The sequence below is a fragment of the Gastrolobium bilobum genome, unplaced genomic scaffold (assembly GCF_033153095.1).
Source record: "Gastrolobium bilobum isolate Gb01-03AN ecotype WA unplaced genomic scaffold, APGP_CSIRO_Gbil_v1 utg89274, whole genome shotgun sequence".
Classification (NCBI taxonomy): Eukaryota; Viridiplantae; Streptophyta; class Magnoliopsida; order Fabales; family Fabaceae; genus Gastrolobium; species Gastrolobium bilobum.
Window position 1 is genome coordinate 20,191 of NW_026896067.1, and position 23,690 is coordinate 43,880.

Below are 23,690 nucleotides of genomic sequence, written 5' to 3' on the forward strand. Positions count from 1 at the left end.
GATGTCTGCTTTAAAAAAAACAGAAGTCACAAAAAAGTCAAAAATCTACTTTTTTAGAAGCTAAAAATTGTAACTTCTAAGAAAAGCAGAAGTCAAAAGTCAAATATTTTTTTTCAAAAACTGAATATTTTTATAAAAATATAAATAGCTTTAATTTTTATAAAAAACACTTCTAAAATAAGAAAGAAATAAAAATTACTTTTTTTAAGAAGACGAAACAAATAGGCTCTTAACCGGGTTCTAGGACAAGCCCGTTCATCAATATTGTAACTTGTATTTTATCTTTTTATTTTTTTTCTTTCTATTTTGCAATTTCAAGAAACATAAAATTGTTCAAACCACACTTAGAATAAAAGAATAAAAGAAAAAAAAATTAAAGAAAATCTTAAATATATTAAAATACATAAGAATATATAAAAAAAAAATTTAACTTAATATAAAAAAAGTAATCAAGAGTCAACTAAACTGTTACAATAGAACATCTTGGGTCTTCAATAAAAATTACGGGCCTCAATTTAATTTTTTAGGAAAAAAAAGTCTACTTGTGATCCCTCAAAATTCAAAAATAGACCCAGGTAATCAAAATCATGGTCTTCTGAAATTCAAAAAGACCTACATTAATTCCTCAAAAGAACTAACATGGGTCTATTTTGAAATTTAACGAGTCGACTTTTTTTTTTCAGAAATTAAATAAGATCTGTAATTTTTGTTGATGATCCAAAATATATTTTATTTTATTTTTCCAAAAAATTTGTGTGTGTATTTGCACACACTTACACTCAAAGAGGTTTATGTATGTTTTGAGATCCTTTTCTTTACTACTTTTTATTTTAGAAAATAATAATTAAAAAAATTCCGTTACCTGTTTCCGGTATCCCAAGGTCGTTCTGAACCTTAATTTTACAATTCAAAACGCAACAATATTTTATACAAAACGAAACCCCCTCATCCGTAATTGGGTCAAATGAATAAGGAAAGTTAACTACGACCCGCAATCACTTTCGTTAAAACTAAAAAGAACCAAATTAATTACTTAACGAACGGGTAAAATAATTAAAATAACAACTTAAATAATCAAAGAAGGATTTGGGAGCCCAGGAACTATTGATACTTGACGACATCAAATATCTTTAGCAGATTTGGATTATAAAATAAAAAAAGACTATTTATAGGATGAAACATGCCATTAGAGGGTGTAAGAATGCACACGGGCTTTCCGGCTTATTTGAAATTATAGTTTTAACTAAAACGGAATATTTCACAAACCAGTGCTATATATATATATTCGAGCGCAGATTCGTACTGCACTATTTTTTCCTTAAAGTGACATAACATTATAACAATTGGAATTGAATTCAAAGTAACGCTCACATGTTTACGGTCAAGTCTTGAAGAATATTTCCTCCGCAAAAAAAGAAAAAGAAAAATTGGTCCAATTCGATCTATAAAATTGCCAAAGTATTATAAAGATAAAATGAAATTATATTCTGAATATTATAATAAAATATAAGTTTAATTACCGGTGGATTGAACAGAGAATGCCTGTTTAGTATTTCCCATTTCGCTATTGTAATGTTGTGATCGTCGAATAAAAAATTGCATATATCACGTCCAAATTTTTTTATGAAAAAAAATACATCTACAAAGATTAGGCGCACATATCAGTAGTGTGTCATAATTCATAATAGATAAGCAGGGAGTTGCTATCCTATATTGGTTTCTTTAGAGGGTGTTTGGTGGAGGATAAATTTCTTTTTATCTGGGAATTCCGATTTTCAGAAATATGATTTTTACATTCAGTTTACGATAATATACGCAAATTTAAAATTTAGAAAAATTCAGTTTCTCGAGAATCCCGGAAAAAACCGTGTACCAAACGCCCCCTTAGAGTATTAGTATTTTGAATAATTTATTAATTTTTTATTATTCGTTGTTTTTTCTCACTAAATATTTGAAGTTCATAAAATATAACTAATATTTAATAAATATTTAACAAGTAGCAAAAATATGTCATAATATAAAATAAAATAAATGGTTAACCAAACTCATTTGTAATAAAGTGATTGTATACAGTAGCGGACCCAGGAATTTTTTTTGTGGGGGGCTAAAATTTAAACATATGTTTCTCTCTTCAAATATAATATATCAGAGGCCAAAATACGAAAAATTAAATATTTGTTTCTCTTTTCAACCACAATATGTGGGAGGCCAAAACCCCAATCCAGAGAATATAACTCGTAAGTACCTCTTTTAACTTGTTATAGAGAGAAAGAAGGAGACAGAGACAGGTGGAAGATGTCACCGTAAAATCTACTATCAATTTGAAAAAAAACTATATCTTTTCAACCCCTAGAATGAACATTTTTTATGCAAAGAAAACAAAAAAAAAAGATAAGAGAGCAAATGTTTAGATTTTACAAAAAATATGTACTAATTACTATAATCTAAATAGATAATTCAAAGCAGACTCCTCTCATGTCTTAACCTCTTTTTTTATTCACTCACTGTTAGTCCAACAAGAAAAAAAAAAAGCCAAAGATAGATTAGAAGAGACAGATCGGCAAGAAGCACAATCACCAAAATCCTTCTGCCCCTCACTTCCCTCTCTGTCACGAATCATCAGAAAAAAAGAGAGATTGAAAGAATAAGGTTCATTCTTTTGTAAGACTCTCAGACGTCTTATTTTTATTCATGGATGGGGAGATTTGTGCTAACATCTAAGCATAATACAAGTTAAAACTGCAATGAGTTAGAGGAGTTTCAATAGATATAAGATCTGAGAATATAAAGAAGCTATATAAACTCTTTGCGGCAGCCTACCCTAGCACCCCTGAGTCCACCCGTGATTGTATATGGTTGTGCCAAATGATTATTAAATATTTGTAAGTATATTTATCCAAAAAATGTTTATTTATAAGTATATGCGTTTGTTTTGTACGCTTTTTTGTTTTTCAAAGTTCTTCACCCTATTTTTTTTGAAAGTATTAACATTAATTATTTATAACCTCTATTTAAGTTTTAATTAAATATCAAATCAGAAAAACTCTCGGTATATCGTGTGACCTAGATAGCATAAAAGTTTTGGTAATTGAAGGGAACCGAATGATTAAAGTCGCATGGGAGTTCATGTTAATGATGTAATTTCAAATTCAAATTCATTTTTAGGATTCTGTTTAATTTATCACCGCTAAACTCACACTGTTAAAGGTTCTGATTGGTAGGTAGCGTCCAAAATAAAAAAGCGAAGTGATCAGTGATGGCAGTCCGTGAAGGTGAGGTGAAAGCCTCACCTCTTCGCAGCTTATATGTAATTTAAACCATTTCTTTATTTAACGGTAGTTTTCAACTGAAGAGCTTCTTGTTGTACTGTGTGCACATATATACATCGCGCGCCGTTACGTTTAGTTTTCTGTTAAATTATAATTAGTAGTGGAGGGTGGCCAAAGACCACCACACCATGCATGGCGATGACGGAAGAGGGAGGAGGAGGAGAGGGGAGAGCGATAATTCTGAGGCGACGTGGAAAAGCTTGGGGCGTCGGATGGTGGCATGTTACGGCGACCCCGAAGCTAGTTCCACCACATGCGGAGGAAGGCCTCCTGATCTATGGCGGCAATTTGTGATTCATCCTGATAACCGGTAAGTATATATTAATATAGCTGCTAACTTTTTCTATCAATCTTATCGTCACCGATAAACCGCCATAGTATACATGAATTGACACAACACAACACCAGACTAAGACAGACCAGCTGTTCTCCACCGCAGCCATAGGAGTTTAGGATAGAGTACATGTGTTTTGTGAGTTTTTCCAACATATATATGAATTTCATTTTTGTTTGTCCCCTTGCGGGTCCCCTTATTACTTTGTCTTGTTTTGTTATTACGGGCTTTTTCACCGAACCAAGGTCATCTTGGCCTCTAAAATTAAAGTTTGTTTGGAATGAATTTTTAAATTAAAAATTATTTTTGCATTAAGATTAAAAAGACTTAAAAAATAAAAAAAAAGATAGTTAGTGATTATATAAAATTATTCTCAGGATTCTAAAAGAAAAAGATGAAATAATTTATTATTAGAACAAATCATTAGTGTAAGGTATCAGAAGTTAACAGAAAAGAGAAAAGAGAGAGTCTTCGATGGTATAGAATTGAAAATGAATTGATTGATTAATGAATCCAAAGACTCAACAGTATATATATATATATATATATATATATATATATATATACATCAGCAACAATGACTAGCTGGTTATAACTAATAATCCTGAATTAATGGAAACTAAACAGAATCTGTTATTGACAGTTAACAGTTATACTGTTATACTTTCATCCCCCCACAAACTCATTCTTGGAAGAGTGAAGAGTGAGTTTGTCTCTGAAGTCAATAAAGTTGGAACTGGATATAGCTTTTGTCAAGCCATCTGCTATTTGATTAACTGAGGGAATATGATGCACAGTAATGGAACCATTCAGAATCTTCTCTCAAACAAAGTATAAATCAAGCTCAAAATGTTTTGTCCTAGAATGGAATAGAGGGTTTGCTGTGAGTAAGACTGCACTCAGATTGTCACAGAAAACTCGGGGAGTTTTGGTAACACCAATCTTCAACTCAGACAGTAGAGACTGTATCCATGTTAGTTCAGCTACTACAGCTGCTAGGCACCTGTACTCTGCCTCAGTACTCGACCTGCTGACAACAGCTTGCTTCTTCAAAGACCATGACACTACATCCCCCCTAGGAAGACACAAAAATCAGAAGTAGAGCGTCTATCATCAACATCCGAACCCCAATCTGAATCACAGTAAGCCACCAACTGAGCTTGAGGAGAAGACTTGATAGTGAGACCAAAGTCAGAAGTGCCATGAAGATATCGCAATATTCGCTTGACAGCCTTCCAATGAGAATCCAATGGATTGTGCATAAATTGACACACTTTGTTGACTGAAAAGGTGATATCTGGGCGTGTAATGGTTACATACTGAAGTGCTCCCACAATAGAACGATAAAGAGAAGGATTGTCACAGGGAAGACCATCGTGTATGGAGAGCCTTGAGCTAGATACCATTGGAGTGGGCAGAGAATTACAACTGGCAAGTCCTGCTTTAGAAAGTAAATATGTGACATATTTGGACTATGACAAGTGAAGAGATCCATTAGACAGAGACTTAGCTTCAATTCCCAGAAAGTAGTGAAGGGCTCCAAGATCTTTAAGTGGAAAGGCAGCATTGAGAGATTGGATGAGTGATGCAATGACAGTTGTTGAGGAACCAGTGATGAGTATATCAACAACATAAACAAGAACATAAGTGATGGCAGAATTGTGAAATGAAACAAATAGAGAAGAATCACATTTTGTGGCATGAAATCCAAGATGACAGAGTGTGGTGCTTAGTTTCTCAAACCAAGCTCTTGGAGCTTGTTTTAACCCATAGAGAGCTTTATCTAATCGACAAACAAGATTGGAGTTACCAGAGATGAAGCCTGGAGGTTGTTCCATGAATACTTCCTCATGCAAGTCTCCATTGAGAAATGCATTATTAACATCAATTTGTCTAATGGACCAGCTTTTAGAGATAGCTAGTGTAAGGATAATCCGAATTGTGACTGGTTGAACAACTGGACTAAATGTTTCAGCATAGTCAAAGCCTTCACGTTGGTGGAATCCTTTTGCAACCAGTCTTGCTTTGTATTTAAGGATTGAGCCATCGGGTTTGTACTCTGTTCGAAAAATCCACTTGCATCTAATGGGTTTTCTGTCAGTAGGAAGATTCATGAGAGTCCAGGTTTTGTTTTTCATGAGAGCTGCATATTCTTCTTTCATAGCATTGAGCCAGTGAGGCTGTGTTAAAGCTTGTGCTGCAGTAGTTGGTTCCAAGGATGCTGTAAAGACTCGTGGCTTAAAGATTCCAGCCTTTGCTCTTGTAACCATTGAGTGTCGATTAGGTGGAGATGCTGCTATAGTTGGTGCTGGAGCTAGGAGTACTGCAGCATAGGATGGAGATGCTGGAGCAGCTGGTGCTGGAGCTAGGAGTACTGCAGCATTGGATGGAGATGCTGGATGTGATTGATGAGGAGCAGACCTGCAAAATGAACTTGAAGAAGACTGTATAGTAGGTGAGTTAATAGAGTTAGTATTATGTGGAACATGTGAATCACTCAATGGACTAACAATGGGAATTATGGGGACATAATTTATAGAAGCAAGAGATGAAGTTATTGGAGGTGGATTAATGTGAGTGTGTTTGAAAGGGAATGTGTTTTCATCAAAAATAACATGAGGAATGGTTACTATTTTGCCACTTAATGTAAGGCATTTGTAGCCTTTGTGAGAGGGACTGTAGCCAAGGAAAGTGCATAGTGCAGACCTGTAATCGAGCTTGTGAGTGGTGTATGGTCTTAGATAGGGATAACAGTCACATCCGAATATCTTTAAAATGTTGTAATTTGGTTGTTTTCCAAAGAGTAACTGATAGGGTGAGATATTTCCTAGACTTTGGGAAGGAAGCATGTTAATGATGAATGAGGTTGTGATAAAGGCATCTTCCCAAAACTTTGGTGGTAAGGAGGAGGTAGCTAGGATAGATAAACCTGTTTCTGCAACATGCCTATGTTTGCGTTCAGGAGTGCCATTTTGTTGGTGGACATATGGGCAGGAAAGTCTATGGATAATGCCATGAGTTTGGAGAAAAGGTTTGAGAGCTAGGTATTCTTTAGCATTATCGGTTTGTAAGGACTTGAGTTTTGTGTTATGTTGAAGTTCAGCCATGGTTTTGAAATTGGCAAAAATGGTTGTTGTTTGGGACCTAACCTGCATTGGGTAGAGCCAGGTGAACCTGCTAAATGCATCCACAAAATAAATGTAATATCGTGAGCCATGAATACTAGTAATTGGAGCTGGTCCCCATATGTCAGAATAAACCAGTTCCAAAGGAGTATTGTATTCATTATTTGAAGGTAAAAATGGCAGCTGGTGCATTTTGCCCATACAACAGGAGCTAGATACAGATTTAGGTACACTTTGAAATGGAATTTTACATTGAGTGAGAACAGATTTTACAGTGGAAATGGAAGTATGTCCTAGTCTATTATGCCATAGTTCAAGATTTGACATTGGTTGGCATTTATTTGTGTCATTCTCGGCTGTTGTTTGAACTTGATAAGCAGAATATTTTGGAGTTTGAACAGTTTGTGCTCCTTCAAAAGCATACAGGCCATCTTTAAGTTTTCCTTGGAGAAGAATCTCCTTGGTGGCCTGTGATTTGACAAGGCAGATTTTAGCATGAAATTCGAAGAACACATCATGATCTTGAGCAAACTGTGAAACACTAAGAAGATTCTTTGATAAGGAAGGAACATGAAGCAAATTGTTTAAAGGGAAAGACAATGAATTAGATGAGGAATGCAGTATTGAGTGACCAACATGTTTGATTTGAATACCTGCTCCATTACCTACACGCATTGTATCATTTCCTCTGTAAGTTGATTTTGACAGCAGATTGGACTCTTCTGGAGTGAAGTGGTTGGTGGCACCTGAATCTGGATACCAGGTGGGATCAAATGCAGTGAAATGTCCAAAACTGTAATCTTGAATTGGAGAATTTGTTTCAGTGAAGTTTGCCTGAAATCGAGGTGCAGAAGATTCTCCATGATCTGGCTTGCTGTGCTGCTGAAATGGACTTGGATAGGATTGATTGAATCTTTTATAGCATTCAAAACCTATGTGACCAAATTTTCCACACACTTGGCATTGAGGTTTACCAAATTGTGTATTGGATCTTGGTGCATTTCTACCAAATCGACCTCTACTGTATGATGCTCTTCCTCTACTGAAGTTTCTGCCAGAATTGTAGCCAGGATTGTAGTTTTGAGTTCTTCTGAAGCTCATCTGAGCCATGTTTGCTTGTAAACCTCCAAGATCACCTTTCTTGTGTTTCTCTATTCTCTCTTCTTGAGCCATCAACAAGGCTTCAATCTCACCAACAGTGTATGGATCTGTTCAAGAGGTGACTGATGTGATGAATGGATCATAGTCTTCACCAAGACCATCAAGAATTGCATCAATATGCTCTTCTGATGAAATTGGTGAACCTATTGCAGCCATTGAATCAACAATTTTCTTGATCTTCCGTAGGTAGCTCGAAATCAAAAAATCTTTCTTGGTATTCCTAAGCTGAATTTTCAGTTGCTTCACCTTTGCACGAGTCTGTGAGATAAAGAATTCTTCTAGCTTATTCCATATCTGAAAAGAAGATAGGCAACCTACCATTCTTGTATGGAAAGACTCTGACATCGAAGCCAATAGCCATGACATGAGCAATTGATCTTGTTGCTCAGCTGATTGATCAACCTTTCCATTGATGAATCTTTGCAGATTAAAACCTTTGATTGTTGCAACAGCTTGTTGCTTCCAAGGAAGGAAATTTCCTTCGTCGAGTTTGAAGGATACGGGATTAGAAAATGTGTGAAGCGTTGGAGCTGCAGTAGCTGTTGGAGCTACAGTTGCAGAGTGCGCAATTATGTTTTCGGTCGCCATAGATCAAGAGCTCTGATACCATGAAAGGTATCAGAAGTTAACAGAAAAGAGAAAAGAGAGAGTCTTCGATGGTATAGAATTGAAAATGAATTGATTGATTAATGAATACAAAGACTCAACAATATATATATACATCAGCAACAATGACTAGCTGGTTATAACTAATAACCCTGAATTAATGGAAACTAAACAAAATTTGTTATTGACAGTTAACAGTTATACTGTTATACTTTCAATTAGGTTTCAGCATGTCCTTAGAGAAGGAAATAAAGTAGCAAATAAGCTTGCTAAGCAGCATCTACATAAGAACATTTTCGGTACATCTGATGTATCTATAATTTTTTTTTTTTTTTGATAACAATGTATCTATAATTTTCATTAAAAGATTGACACCTAATTCAATTTTTTTTTCTTTTTCGTACACACAATACGTAAAATGTTCCATTTTAATTGGCCCGTGCATCGAATAAGTGGTGCAACGATGTACAGTAAATATTTCACTACATCAGAACTGGGACATGCAGTTTTTCTTCAATCCTCCATGCAGTATGCTGGTCTATAAAGATCTGATGAGGGTAGCCATTCAAATGTAGAGGTGGCAAAACGGACCAGCTCCGCCGTTAACTCGCTAAAAACGGATTGGTCCGTCCTGTCTTGTCTCTGAAATGTGATTTGAAAAGTCCAACTCACTTGTTTTATGGTGAGTTGACGGGTAAACCCTTCTAAAAAATAAGAAATAATTAAAATTTTAAAACAAATTGTATTTTATTCATTTTATAATATTACTTATTTTCATTTCATATTCTCCTTACTTTTTTTTTTCCAATCTCAAACTTAAATGTATGCTAATAATTAGTCGGACAATTTTTAGGAACTTATTTTTGCCTATATGGATAATCTTCTTTATTTTTCTAGAAGAATACTAAGATTAAAAAAAATTATATCACAAAAATTTAGTGACAAATAAAATATTACTTAATAATTAAAAAAGATGACCCAAGGACTAATTCGCTAGACCCGACGCCAACTCATTTTGATCCACAATCAAGCAAAACAAGTTGAGACGGGTTGGTGAGTTGAGATGTGTAACTCAATCCGCCCTTGATCTCCTAGCCCAGGTCTTGTTAGTTTGTTTACTTTCACATGTATCTCATAAAAAAAGAACAAATCATTAGGTTCAAACAAAAATGTATAAATACAAATTTAAAATAAAACTAAAATTATAAAATAAGGATGAAAAATCTAACAAGCTGACATATACATTAAAAAAATGTTCTCATGTGAATTTTTAGCTTTTAACTCTCTTTTTTCTTGTAATTTTTTTTATAATAACAACTTTTATAAAATCATGTTTAATTAAATTTTAGCTTTTAGGGAAATAAAACATGGGTTAAGTTTGTGTCACTACTCATATGCCACATCCACATGGTCTCGTTGCATTAAGTTGCGTTTGTCCATGTGTCATCTTATAAAAGATTGAGCTTTACAAAGAATATTGGGAATAAATTTCCTGATATGAGATCATATGAATTTTTTTAATTATTTAAATACAAATTGCTGATGGTGAAACAATATAATAAAATCAAAATTATACAGGAGATAAAATAGAAAATAAAGATTTTAGTTAGTATGGTATTTTTAAAGAAATTTCTTTACATATAAAAAAGATGGAATTAAAAAAAAACATCTTGTAAAATAAAGAAAACAATGAATAACAATAAAAAAATTGTCTTAAAAGAATTCAATAATTTCAATTTTCCAATTAAATTATGCATATAAATTTAAAATTATATCTAAATATTGTTAGAAAAAAATAAAATAAAATAAAATTGAATGATATAATTATTAAATTTTAAATATAAATCATGGTCCATTAAAGAAAAAAAAAAGTGAAAATGGAAAAGGGTATGTTATGTATATTGATTGGGTTGAGAGTTGAGAAATGGGGGGATTGCAGGTTGTACCTCTTGTGGAAGCATTTCATTCTGATATGGGCAGTCTATTCATCGTTCTTCACCCCAATGGAGTTCGGTTTCTTCAGAGGCTTACCAGAGCATATCTTCCTCCTTGACATCGCCGGCCAGTTCGTTTTCCTCATCGACATTGTTCTCCGCTTTTTCGTTGGCTATCGCGACACCCACTCCTATTGCATCGTCTACAATCGCTATCAAATTGCTATCAGTTACCTCAAGTCTCGCTTCATCCTTGATCTTCTCAGTTGTCTCCCCTGGGATTATATTTACAAGGTTACGTTCAATTCAATTCTATTCAATTCCATATATATCCCCTTTTCCTTTTCCTTTTATATATATACATATTTATATATATGATTATGATTGATTGAGTATTGAGAGAGAGAGAGAGAGAGAGAGGTAACACTGAACTGCACTGCACTGCACAATGCAGGCTACTGGGAAGAAAGAGGTTGTGAGATATCTGCTATGGATAAGGCTATGCCGAGCTTGTAGAGTAACGGAATTTTTCGAGAGGGTGGAGAAAGATATTAGAGTGCATTACCTGTGTACCAGAATTGTTAAACTTCTCGTTGTTGAACTTTACTGTACTCATACTGCTGCCTGCATCTTCTACTATCTTGCTACCACCATGCCCCCCTCCAAGGAAGCTTACACCTGGATTGGCAGCTTGAAGATGGGTGAATACACCTTTTCTGACTTCAGAAACATCAATCTTTGGAAGCGTTACGTCACATCACTCTACTTTGCAATTGTTACCATGGCAACTGTTGGTCAGTCACACTCACATACTCAATACATTAATTCCCACTTTTTTCCATTTCTGCCCATCAAATATGCCTATATCACATTCATTTTGTAGGCTACGGAGACATTCATGCAGTCAATGTCAGAGAAATGATATTTATCATGATCTACGTCTCCTTTGACATGATTCTGGGCGCTTACCTTCTTGGCAATATGACTGCATTGATTGTCAAAGGATCAAAAACAGAGAGGTTCAGGGATAAAATGGCTGAAATCATTAAGTACGTCAATAAAAACAATTTGGACAAGCAAATAGGTAATGCCATCAAAGGTCATTTGCGCTTACAGTATGATCGCAGCAGCTACACCGAAGCTTCTGTTCTTCAGGATATCCCAATCACTGTCCGCACGAAGGTATTTCTATTAGTTTATTTCTCTCTGCTCAATTAACAGAAAAATTATTATTCACCTGTCACTAATTCTAATCCCCGAGAGCTTATTGCAGATTTCAATAATTTTGTATGATCAGTTCATTCAGAAAGTTTCTCTTTTCAAGGGATGCTCTTCGGAGTTTATTAAGCTGATTGTAAGACATATGCTCTCACTTTCTATAATTGGAATGTGAAGTTTACATTTTTCTTTTTACATTTTGTGTAATTTAGTGCATAAGTGGATTGACAACTGAGCAAAACCTTGGTGTGAAAATAATGAAAGAGATAAATTCAATTAGCATATATTTTGTCTTATCAATGCCTGTGGATCACTGAGGAAAGTTGATATGTCATTCTTGTATTTCATTTCAGTTTATGTGCTCTCTTAAAACTACCAGTATTTGATATGTTATATTCATTTACACGTAACAGGAACAACATAGAAACTGTCTAATCCAAAATCTGCTTTAATAGGCAACCAAAGTCCACGAAGAGTTTTTCCTCCCAGGGGAATTGGTAATGGAGCCAGGAGATGTAGCAGATCAACTTTACTTCGTATATCATGGTGACCTGGTACGGATTCTGGTAACCCATTGATTTGTATGGCTATATATATATATATAGAAGAGCAACTCAATGTTATTTTCTCTCATGCTTCCTCATTTCAATTCTACTAATCCGTAATATACTCCAAATTTTCAGTTTTAGATTGTTGTGATGCTATGATAGTATTTCTGCTTGAGGTAAATGCTCGGTAGGAAAGATATATGACACGGGGTTAAGTTTTAGGGAATAAAAAGGCCTCTAAACTTAAAGTTGACTTCTTTGAACCGTAAATTATTGGAAAAAACTGCCTACTCTATTGTCTACTGTTTGGGAAAGGAGTTGGCAATGTAACGCTAGTGAGGAACACGAATGCTGCCCTTTCTGTTCTGACCTAACTGTAATTGACTCCAAACAAATTTCAAAGAAGTTGAAGGTCACATCATAATATTTTACGTTAAAAAGGAGATAAAAAACTTGAAATATATAATCAAAACCAGGAAGTGATGTATTAATTTTACTAAATCAAATATATGCAAAAAAGGCATTGTTAAGGATGGACTATTTTACTTTTAACTCATATTTCTATATTTGAGAAGTATATCTCATTTTTATATCTGGCTTGACAGCTTTTCTTCTTGTCTACAGCATGAGATAAGGAGGGGAGATTGTGATACAGAAGAGACAATCACATTGCATACCTATAGTTACTTCGGCGAGGTTTCTTTTCTTTGCAATATGCCTCAAACTTCCATGGTTCAAGCTCATGAATTTTGCAAGGTTTTGCGACTTGATAAGCAATCCTTTACAGAAATACTGAAGATATACTTTGTAGATGGCCGTATTATCTTGAACAATCTCCTTGAGGTATGTTTGCTGTGGATTTTCTTTTCTAAAATAAGAGTTTCCCCTTTCTTTCTTGGCCTTGCTTCCTTTTGATTATTACATGTATGACTAAAAACATTACCTAGTAGAATGCTAGATGCATCAAAGCCCTTGGCTTACCACCGAAACTGAGGATCTGGAAGGAGTCTGTGGTCCAAGAAATTTTTTTATCAGTAGTTTGACCAGTCTCAGGGAACAGATTGCTGAACTCCATTGCTTCCAAAGATGGCTTATGATATAGAGGGGGAACTGGTTGATTGCTTCACATCGGCAATTTTTAGATGATTTAGGCAATCAAGTCATTTTGAAATACTCACTATTACACTTGTGCTTATATGGGTGTTATGGTAATAACTTTTGACACACAGGAAGTTCTAGAGAAAAAGAAAGCATATCGTAGTCCATGGTCTTTTTGCCGAAGGAAATTCATAATCCATTTTCTTTGGCCTTTGGCCAGAAATTTTGACTTGATACATTTATAATTCATGGTTGTACTTGGCTGACAGGGAAAAGACTCCAGTCTTAAGCGTAAGCTTTTGGAATCAGACTTCACCCAGACTATTGCAAACCAGGAAACAGAGCTGGTTATGAGGATGAACTGTGCTGCCTATGATGGTCACCTTGACCTTTTGAAACGTTTGATCGGATCAGGGGCCGATCCCAATAAGACTGATTATGATGGCAGATCACCCTTGGTAACCCTGTGCATCCAACTTATTCTTCCATGAATTCGATAATAACAAATTTCCATTTCTTCATTATACATAATTATAGAGTTAAATTTGCTCCATTCTCTCGTCGTATTGCTTCTAATTTATGGATGAACTAATAATCGAAAGAGTAACACCAAAGAAATACTAATCTACAATTTATAGGTCAATGTCAGGTCTTCAGTTCTGGCATTGTCTTTTCCTCCTGCTTCACTCTTAATAAAACATTAGAGAGAGCATACAGGAGTCATATGATGAAATACAGTGGTGAGAAAGTGCATTTTATTAACTATATTTATGTTTGTTATAACAGCATATCTCAGCATCAAAAGGATATGTAGATATTTCGCACTTTCTTGTTGAACAAGGAGTAAATATCAATTTGGCAGGTTAGCTTTTGAACTTTAAAACCCTATCTGGCATTTTGAGTAATCACAGATAATATTTTATTGAATATGCTACTTAGAAGCAAAACATGGTGTTATATTTAAAAGAATAATTTGTTTTAGATAAATTTGGGAGTACTCCCTTGCTTGATGCCATCAAGAATGGACATGAAGAAGTAGCATCTTTACTTGTTAATGCGGGAGCTACCCTGACTATTGATGATGCTGGAAATTTTCTCTGCATGATTGTTGCAAAGCGGGAGTTGGACATTTTAAAAATGGTTCTGGTCTGTGGAATTAATCCAAATGCCAAAAATTATGATCAGCGTACACCTCTTCACATAGCCGCCTCCGAAGGTTTGTATACAATGGCTGAATTACTTCTAGAAGCAGGAGCAAGTGTTTTATCTAAGGACAGGTATGATCCAAATCCTGACTCGGATATCTTAGCAGACAGGACTTTAATATGGCTTTGGACCTCTGGTTGTTGTCGAAAATATTGTAAATAGGATGTTAATATCGCGAGGGGTAAGTTCCACATGGTTTAGTTCTTGTTATATAATTGTTGTTGAGACATACGAATTTCATCGAATGCCTCTAGTTTTCTCCTTATTCAACATGGTATCGCTTACCGGTGGAAGTATTGTCCACCGGTGATAAGATCCATCCAAAATTATGTCATCTTAATTCTATTTTATTTTATTTTATTTTATTTTAAAAAAGGGTCTGTTACGTGACAGAAGCAGGTGAATTGCTCTGGTCAAAGAGCTGTATTAGGAAATCTTTTGTTGACCTTGTGATTCTGCCGTGCTTTCGGTGGAGAAATCTCTAAAAGAAAAAAAAAATGCATTGAATTTTGATTAGAGCCTTCCGTGGCAGTATCTATAGAACATGATCTCTCATGGTCCGTCTAGTATTAGGTACCTTATTTGGCTCTCCGTTCTCCATTCTGTATCAGCTGGGATTAATCACTCGCTCAGTGGAAGATGACGAATAAGGCGATGCCATGTTGCTACATAAAAAAAAAATGCTAATTTACTAATATCAGAGAAATACTAACAAATAAATCACTTATTACCAGTAATAAACAAAATAAAAAAATAAAATCTTACTAACTAATAGATTTGATGTTAAATCTAAGTGGCTAATTATCTATAATTAACAATATAACAAAAATAACTGACACACTTAACATTCATTACTAAATCACTACTTAACAATATTTAACACAATTATTATAATTTTAATAATTAACAAACTTCACATAAACTACTAAATTGCTTCTTAACAATACTTAACACAATAATAAAAATAACTAATTGAAATTACAAAAAATAAAAATAAAATAAAATATTAAATACATTACTAGACTCAAGAGAGGGCATGAGAAGTTGAAAGTTTGAGTGAAGAAGGGGAATGAAAGATAACGAGAGAAGAGTGAGAATGTGAAGAATGGGGAGGAGGGGGTGGGGGAGGGAGAAAAGGAATCTCCCACGTGGCAGAAGCAGGTGGATTGCACTAGTGAAAGTGGCTAATACATTTGGTACATTCATGATAACTTGCTATGTGTCCACCTTTATAATAACATATTTGTCTTGTTTATTGAATTGCAATCCTTCTCTACTTCCTGCTGGCAGATGGGGAAATACACCGCTTGATGAAGCTCGTACATGCGGAACTAGAAATATGATCAAAATGCTTGAAGTTGCAAAAGTTTCCCAATTGGCTGAGTTATCCGTTAGTATTCCTGAAACTCGAGGTACGACTATGTTTCTTGAGCATATAATTATGATCTTTAGCTGTTTGGTATAATGGCATTTGAACCTGGGAATGTTAGATATTCTCTATTTTGGATGTGAGGGATGTCAAGATTCTTAAGTCTGGTATGCAATTAAAATTCGTTCAAAGCATGCATATTTTGTCCTAGAATGTCGAGAATCTTATGAAGCCCCATACATTTATGTCACAATACCAAACATACGCTATCTTGTATTTAGTTTAAGTATGGGGATACCAAATATCTAGCAAAGTGAATAAACTCATGAAAAATTTTATTTTTATTTCCTTTCCTTTTTCATATAAGCATTCTAACAAATTATATACTTTTACCGAGATTGCAGCAACACTGATGTTGCCATCAACAGAGGAAATTCCCAAAAAGAGATGTACAGTATTTCCTTTCCACCCATTGGATCACAAAGAGGATAGAAGAGAGGGAGTTGTCCTATGGGTTCCACAAAGCATTGAAGAGCTTGTAAAGGTGGCAATGAAACATTTGGAAATTTCAAATGCTTCCTGTATTTTATCAGAACAAGGTGGGAAAATTCTTTATGTAGACATGATTAGCAATGATGAGAAGCTATTTCTGGTGAGTGAAGCACAGAACAAAGTGCACAAAGTAACCAAGTGTTCTGGGCATCCAAGTGAGTCAAGTGACCAGGCACAACAATAGGGACAAATAATGGAAAAACAGTTGCCTTTAGCTGGTTCCAGTATACTTTTCCTCACTCCACAAGTTTTTCTATTCCAGAGATCAGAACGTGTAGAAAATAGATCCAGAAACAAGTAGCTGTCAAAAGGAAAGGAGGGTGGGTGTTCCATTAAGCTATCAATATTCAATCAACTGACATTGTATGTCATATTAGACCATATAAGGTGGAACCTGATATCGTATATGGCAGACTCCTGTAAATGACTGAAACTGTTGTTGCAACTTGCAAGTAAACATCCTTCCATCCCCATTCCCTCTCTTTTCTCCTTACCCCCTCTTCAACTATGGTACATGTCAACGGATAGAGGTAATATCGTTATTTTATATTCAAATCTCATAAGCAGAAGGTCTGCAAGCATTGACACGGACAAACAAGCAAGTATTTTTGCTACCATTGTTAATTTGAGGGCCTGGTAACAAGGGAAAGAGTATTTCATCAACCTCTAATGATTTTTATTTTTATTTTTCTCACTGGACTTTTTAGTTATTAGATGTGCATAAAATTGAAAGCAGGTTGAGAAAGAGATTTTTTCTGACTAAACCAAACACAAAATAAAACAGAATTAGGAAAGCAGACGTGTAGTATTTTATGCTATGCTAAAAGAGATGATACTATACAAAATTTGCGAGTAATGTTAATCTCACCAGTTGACACATTCAATTTGGAGAATTGTCCTTTATACAGCTTTGTCCGACAAAAGGCTCCAATGCCTCTGAAATTAATTTCCCCCCAGGAAAACATGTTAAAAAAAATTTAGAAAAAAAAAAAAAAAACTAGGATCTTAGACGTGCACATGGTTAAGTACCTACGAAATGCAATAGCTACAAAAATTGGCGCCTCTAATCCGATTGCCATAATCATATGAACACGGTTGCACTAATCAGGAATTTTATGCTACTTAAATCATGCACGAGCTTGATGAATTTCTGAGAGGAAATGAATTAGAATATAGAAAAGAGAATTCCCAAAATTGTACTGATGATGAAAATGATTTCAAACACAAAATAAAATACTGTAGCAGAAACCTAGGTTAATAACTAACTTAAGCTCTTCCTCTACAACTATCTAACCGCATGTGCATGCCAGATCAGCAATGATACATCAGCTACCAGTTTTACTCATTCAGATTCAAGAAGAAATTTCCTTTTTGAGAGATTAATATTCGATACAATTAATGATAATGTAAAAGAAAGATAATAATATATATAATTCAAGGAGGTCTACAGTGATGTCTCGAATAAAATTGATTTAATATTATTACTGTTGTGGTAATTATTGTGAAATTGATAGGTTATATATATGGGGTATAGAATATGAGGCAATTTTCAATATCTTAACCTTGTCCACAAGCAATCTGTAACTCAATGTTGGAAATTCTTAACGACAAAGAGAGCCCCCCCAACTGCCACATGGTGAGTTCTAAAGTCAAGAAAACAATGAAGATAGCTTCTCTTTTTCACTCCATTAATAAATAGCAAGTGATATCCCACTCCAACAATTTCCAGTTTCAGATTGAAAACAGAGAAAAACCATTCATTGTCCCCAGCTGCTTATTTTTGCATGTGGGAAAAATCGTACTATACATGATTTTGTGCATAATCAAAGGTGTGGGAGAATGAGGATGTGGGGAATGTTGTCTGGTTCGAGATGTCCACTCATCGGACAATTAAAAACATTGAGTTTCTCGGACCAGGCTTCATTCCCCTCACTCGCCATTCATAGTATTCCAATTCTTTGACGTCAGAATTTTCAGATGATCATCTCTAGAAATATGTCTAAACCTTTATATAAATGTTATGTTTTTCTTCTAAAATTGAGGAGCAGCACAGCACAATCACGCGAGCCATTGATGGATACAAATTCGGAGATGCTTGGTAAGTTGTTTTCTTTATTCTTTACTTAATCTCTATTATTGAAACCCAACCAACTCAAATGCCATGCTCTACAGATTGAAAGCAAAATGATTTTTATTTATTTATTTTTTTCCTAAAAACTTCCCCTTCAATTAGGCTTAATTAGATGGTGTTAACATTGAACATTTATTATTCGATGTAGAATTTTAGACATGTAAAAATTAATTATCATATTAAGCCAGGAAGATAACTTTCGAACTACGGAGTGGATAATTATTCTTTTGGTTATGAAGTCATAAAACTCATTTTCTATTTACTTTAAAAAAAAAAAAACTCATTCTCTTGCTATTGCCAAAATGTCAACGGAGGATAAACTTTTAGTCATTTTGTACCTATTTTCTTGACAATTTATTTATTTATTTATTTTTTAATTTAAATAGATATAATATATATTGGAACAGGAGAATTAAAAATTTATAGGTGAATGGGATATTCCTTCACTTATTCGGCAGTGTGAATTTAAACAAAATTTTCCGATTTGCTTCTATCCTGCGTGCCAAACTGTTCTCGTAAGTCGTATCCGTAAGGTCTTCATCCTATTGTTTATCACATTATTCACGTTCTTAAATCGTGCTGTGGCCTGTGGGTGTATGTTGATGTGAAAGAGCAAAAGCTTTTTAGAATTACGCATTTCTTTCACGTTTAAACATAGAATGTGTAGTTGCGTACCCATTCAAAATATCATAGAACGTGTACTCTTGTGTACAACTTTACAAAAGATGGTTATGGTTAGCTTGAGTTCCACTACCAACCAATGATAGTACAAATCATCGATAATGAAACGAAAAACCAAAATGGACAAGGGAAAATTCTGAACAGCGATGTCTTCACTCCTATTTGGTAGTAAAAGGAATAATAAAAGGTGGTGTTTGGTAGAAGAACTTTTTTAAAAATTTTGAGAAAATGAGAATTCGATTTATCTATGTTTGGTATAAGAATTGTCATTTTTTTTTTTCCGGAAAAAGCCCAATTCCCGGTATTCATGTTTATGAAAAAGAATTCTATCGTAAAATACCACCCATTGGTATTTTGATAATCTCGTGTAACGAGAATATTTGATAATTTTTTTTTTTGGAATATAATTAATCTCAATTCATATTCTCAATAATATTTTATAATTAACCAAATATAGCATCAAAAAAATTAACCCAATATTTTCATGACTATTTTAGCTTATTAAATAATTTTTTAGTAATATTTTCGAGAAACTTTTTTTTCCACCATATTATTGTAAATTGTGATTTCCGGATTAAAAAAAATTTATTATCTATTAAATGCCCCCGCAAGTGAATTAGACATTCTGATACACAGAGAATTACATACCCGGAGGAAACGAAGTTGGGAGGAGAAAGTCAGGGGAAAGGAGGGAGAGAAGGAAAGTCATGTTAGTTTATTTAAACCCGTTGAGTCAGTTTAAATAATCCATTTAATATGTGGTCTATGTTAATTATTTATAGACTAAAAGTTCACCTAATAAAAATGTTTGCTTTTTTTTTTTTTTTTTTTTGATAACAAAATGTTTGCTTTTTAAATCAACGAGGGAAAATGTTTCCCCTAGATAAATATATATATATATATATATATATATATATATATATATATATATATATATATATATATATTAAAATAAAAAATAGCGGAGAATGATTTTCCAATCTTGAAATTCTCATTAAGTTCTTGAAGTGAGCATGCACTGATTGATGTTAATCACTAACATGGTTAGCAGTGGCAATGTTGGGACAGCATTTAAGTGGATCTCTCTCAAAACCTATCTGAAAACTGCGTGAAATGAAAGGAAAATAAAAAGATACAAATGGAAGGTCATTTTCATTGCACGTTTTCGATTTAATATGGATTGTGGACATCGTGACTAAGAAATTGATTCGTCAGTTTTATTCCAAGTTCTGCCACAGTCTTTACCGAATCATTTACCTAAATTTTTGAAGCTTGCGTTTCAATATTTGAGCCTCAAACTCCGTTCAAATTGCATTCAGTTCATCACCGTAGTAATGCAAACTTTAAAGAACACTGTCTTATTTACTATAAATTCTTATATTCAAAAGGTATGTTACTTTGAGAAGAAATAGATTTTAACATGTGACAAAGCGTTAAATAAATAAATACTCACTCCGATCCATTTTAACCATCCTTGTAGTGCAAGATCCATGAATTAAGAAACACAAAACCAAACTTTAACTATGATTTTTTTTTTTTTTAAATTAAACTACCGTTATTCAGTTTCTAACAATTAATTACTCCACTCTATGTTGTTATATTAACTCTTATTTATTTCAATTTTTTTTATATAATTCATAATTATTTCTTTAAAGCAAGTTGATTATCAAGTATTTTTACAAGTTTTAATTTTTTGAGTCGATTCTGAAACTAATCTTAAATAAAAATTTAATTACAGTTAAAGTTTCTCGTTTCTCTAAAAAAAACTCATATTCTCTCCTCACTCTTTTTCAACTCACCTACAGCCATTGGGTTACTTCATTTGAGCATAACTCATAAGAATAGAGTTGAAAAAAACAACAATTATATTGGTTTTTGAAAACGGCAATACCAAATTTATTTCACTAAAACGACCCCGACTACAGAGAGTAATATATAACTCTTACATTAACAACTATCCGTTACTATAACAATGACTCTATCATACTTTAGTAGGTCTCACCTAGAGGGAAATTTCTACAATAGAAACGTGACACCCATTTTTTCATACATCCCTCCAATAAAAATCAAATATCATTTCACCAAAAAAAAAATAAAATCAAATATCAATATTGATTGATGACATGGAAAAGAGAGAAATATTATCTTAAATACTAGTGTAAGAAGGTGAATAGTAGTAGTAAATACTAGTACTAAAAATGAGCTCCTCACCTAGGTTCTTTACAATTAAACTCAAACAAAGTCAATATAGTTGTTAGAGCTGTAAATGTAATAGCTGTAAAGGTTGTATTATTTTTAAATTTGAGGAAGGAAGAGCTGAACCGTTTGTTTCTTGAAGGGAGAAGTCAAGCTCAACGAAAGTGTAGAAGATTTGTTCTACTTTAGTTCATCAAATCAGTACTCAGTTGTAAAATATTTTGATTCATTATTAACTTGCACAAAGCCTAAATCATCCCTGGTTTTTCTTTCTGTAATTCTTTCCATGAAGTAAAGCTATATATTATAGACGAAATACAAATTCAAATCATTCTAAGAAATTATGATATACAAAAAGAATATAATCTGATATTAACTATATGTCTCTCTTTATGGGTTCTCTAAATCCCATAGACCCAACAAAAAGAAAGAAAGAAAGATACGCATACACACACAGGATTAAACTTCAAGGTAGAAAATGAACGAGAGAATCTTAAATTGATCTCTTGAGGTTCTTGAAATCGGAGTCTATGCATTCCACACCAGCCCTGTAAGGATTGAGCAGTTTGAGAAGCTCAGTGGCTTTCTCCTTGGTCTTATCACCACAGCCGACCTGCAATATTAGCAAGAGCTTATGAAAGGCACCAACTTGAAGGGCCTCAACCAAAACCATTTCTTCGTCCCTCTCTCTAAATTTGCACAGCTTCCAAATAGCAGAAACAGAGTAATTTGAACCCGTTGCTGAAACTCGCAATAACTTCTTGACCAAGAGAGGAATTGTAAGAGCATTACCATAAGCTTTTTTTCTTCCTTCTTCACAACTGCAGAGGGAGTCAAAAATACCCAGAGCCTTCTCACATGAGCTTCTTTCTGAGTCAATGAGAATGTCCAGCACCGCAGAAACCAGACCCAATTCAATAAATTGCAATTTCATCTTCTCACCACGAGGAGAAGAAGATGAAACCAAGTACCAAACAATCACCAACGAAGCTTTTGTAATGGTTGGACTAAAAATTCTTTTGTTAAGTAATTCCATCAATAGTTCATTGACTCCTTCAATTTCTGCCAGCGCCTCCACATGCTGGCGATCACCAAAAGAAAGAAGCTCTTTCAAGGCAACAATGGATTTCTCTTTCCCTGAGAGATCTTGGTGTTTCAAGAACCAAACCATGCAACGTAAAGAAGCCAAAGACCCCATATATTTCCGCGCTTCCAATTGAAGTGGAAACATGGAATCGAGAGCAGACAAAATCTGATCCAGAATACTCACATTCCTCTCAATGGAATCATTTGCAAATGCATCAAAGGCAGAGGCTAATGCAGAAGATGCTCCATTCTCCATTATACATCGCCTGTTTCTCTCGCTCTCAGCGCTCCACCTCTCGATTTTCTGAACCAATTCCAGGCACTTGTATTGATCCAGACGTGTAGCTGAGGATGAGGCCTTCACGTGCAGAAGAACATCAGCTACCTCAATTGGGCTAATGGGTATTCTTGGGGTTGGGATTCTTTCAACGCCATGTTGTTGATTTTCCACACACCAATCTTGGATCATTATCCTGAGAGTGTGGTTGGGAATGAGATCAAAGTTGTTGACAATCTGGTTGGTAACAGGGCATTTGTAATTCCCATCATCAAGCCACCTATCTATGCTTTCTCTGTCATATGTAATCCCAGTTGACAATGTGACAGGATCCTTCATCAACTCGAGAGAAATTGGGCACCGGAATTGGTTAGGAGTCACCAGCTCCTCCACCTTGGCTTTGTGGTGGCTCTTCTTCCTTCTTCTCCACCCTAAACCCATCTGCACGGATCAAAACAGGAAAGGCTATGGATATGATTTGGAGATTTCAAGTTTGGAACTTGGTTGGTATGAAAATATTTATGGATCTTCAACTTCAAGTGGGTTTGTTTATATAATAACAACTGGATCATACATACAATATATAAGGCCTTTTATTTTTTTGGGTTTCGAACATAGTAGTTAAGCTAAAAAGAATTCTAAGAGAAGAGAAGCATTCAAAATTGAATTGAATGGGTTTTGTTTAGTAGGAATGAGAATGATAATTTGAATATTGACCGTTGAAGAGTTGAAGAACTTCAACTTCTAACGTCAAAGGGGAGAATGGGTAAAACCAAAACACAGGCAACAAGGTTAGCGAGCTTATTTTATTTATCTGATTTGAATACTTTTTCATTTGC

The 23,690-nt window shown here is 34.3% G+C and overlaps 2 protein-coding genes across 3 annotated transcripts; one reads left to right on the top strand and one right to left on the bottom strand.

The window, feature by feature from the left end:
- Positions 1-3,292: 3,292 nt before the first annotated feature.
- LOC133297589 (potassium channel SKOR-like) lies at positions 3,293-16,994 on the top strand. Of its 2 annotated transcripts, none has more exons than XM_061496755.1 (12): positions 3,293-3,639; positions 10,495-10,783; positions 10,944-11,283; positions 11,373-11,671; positions 11,763-11,843; positions 12,163-12,261; positions 12,880-13,098; positions 13,623-13,811; positions 14,140-14,215; positions 14,336-14,630; positions 15,850-15,971; positions 16,333-16,994. In XM_061496755.1, exons 1-12 carry the CDS (start codon positions 3,458-3,460, stop codon positions 16,662-16,664), a joined length of 2,523 nt encoding a protein of 840 aa, XP_061352739.1. In that variant the 5' UTR covers positions 3,293-3,457; the 3' UTR covers positions 16,665-16,994. The 2 variants fall into 2 exon arrangements, with proteins under 2 accessions (XP_061352739.1, XP_061352740.1); XM_061496756.1 differs by having other exon boundaries at positions 16,357-16,994.
- Positions 16,995-21,981: 4,987 nt separating this feature from the next.
- Positions 21,982-23,292, bottom strand: LOC133297592 (U-box domain-containing protein 21-like). Its single transcript, XM_061496758.1, has one exon. The coding sequence runs from the start codon at positions 23,290-23,292 to the stop codon at positions 21,982-21,984; it is 1,311 nt and encodes a 436-aa protein (XP_061352742.1).
- Between the last annotated feature and the right edge of the window lie 398 nt (positions 23,293-23,690).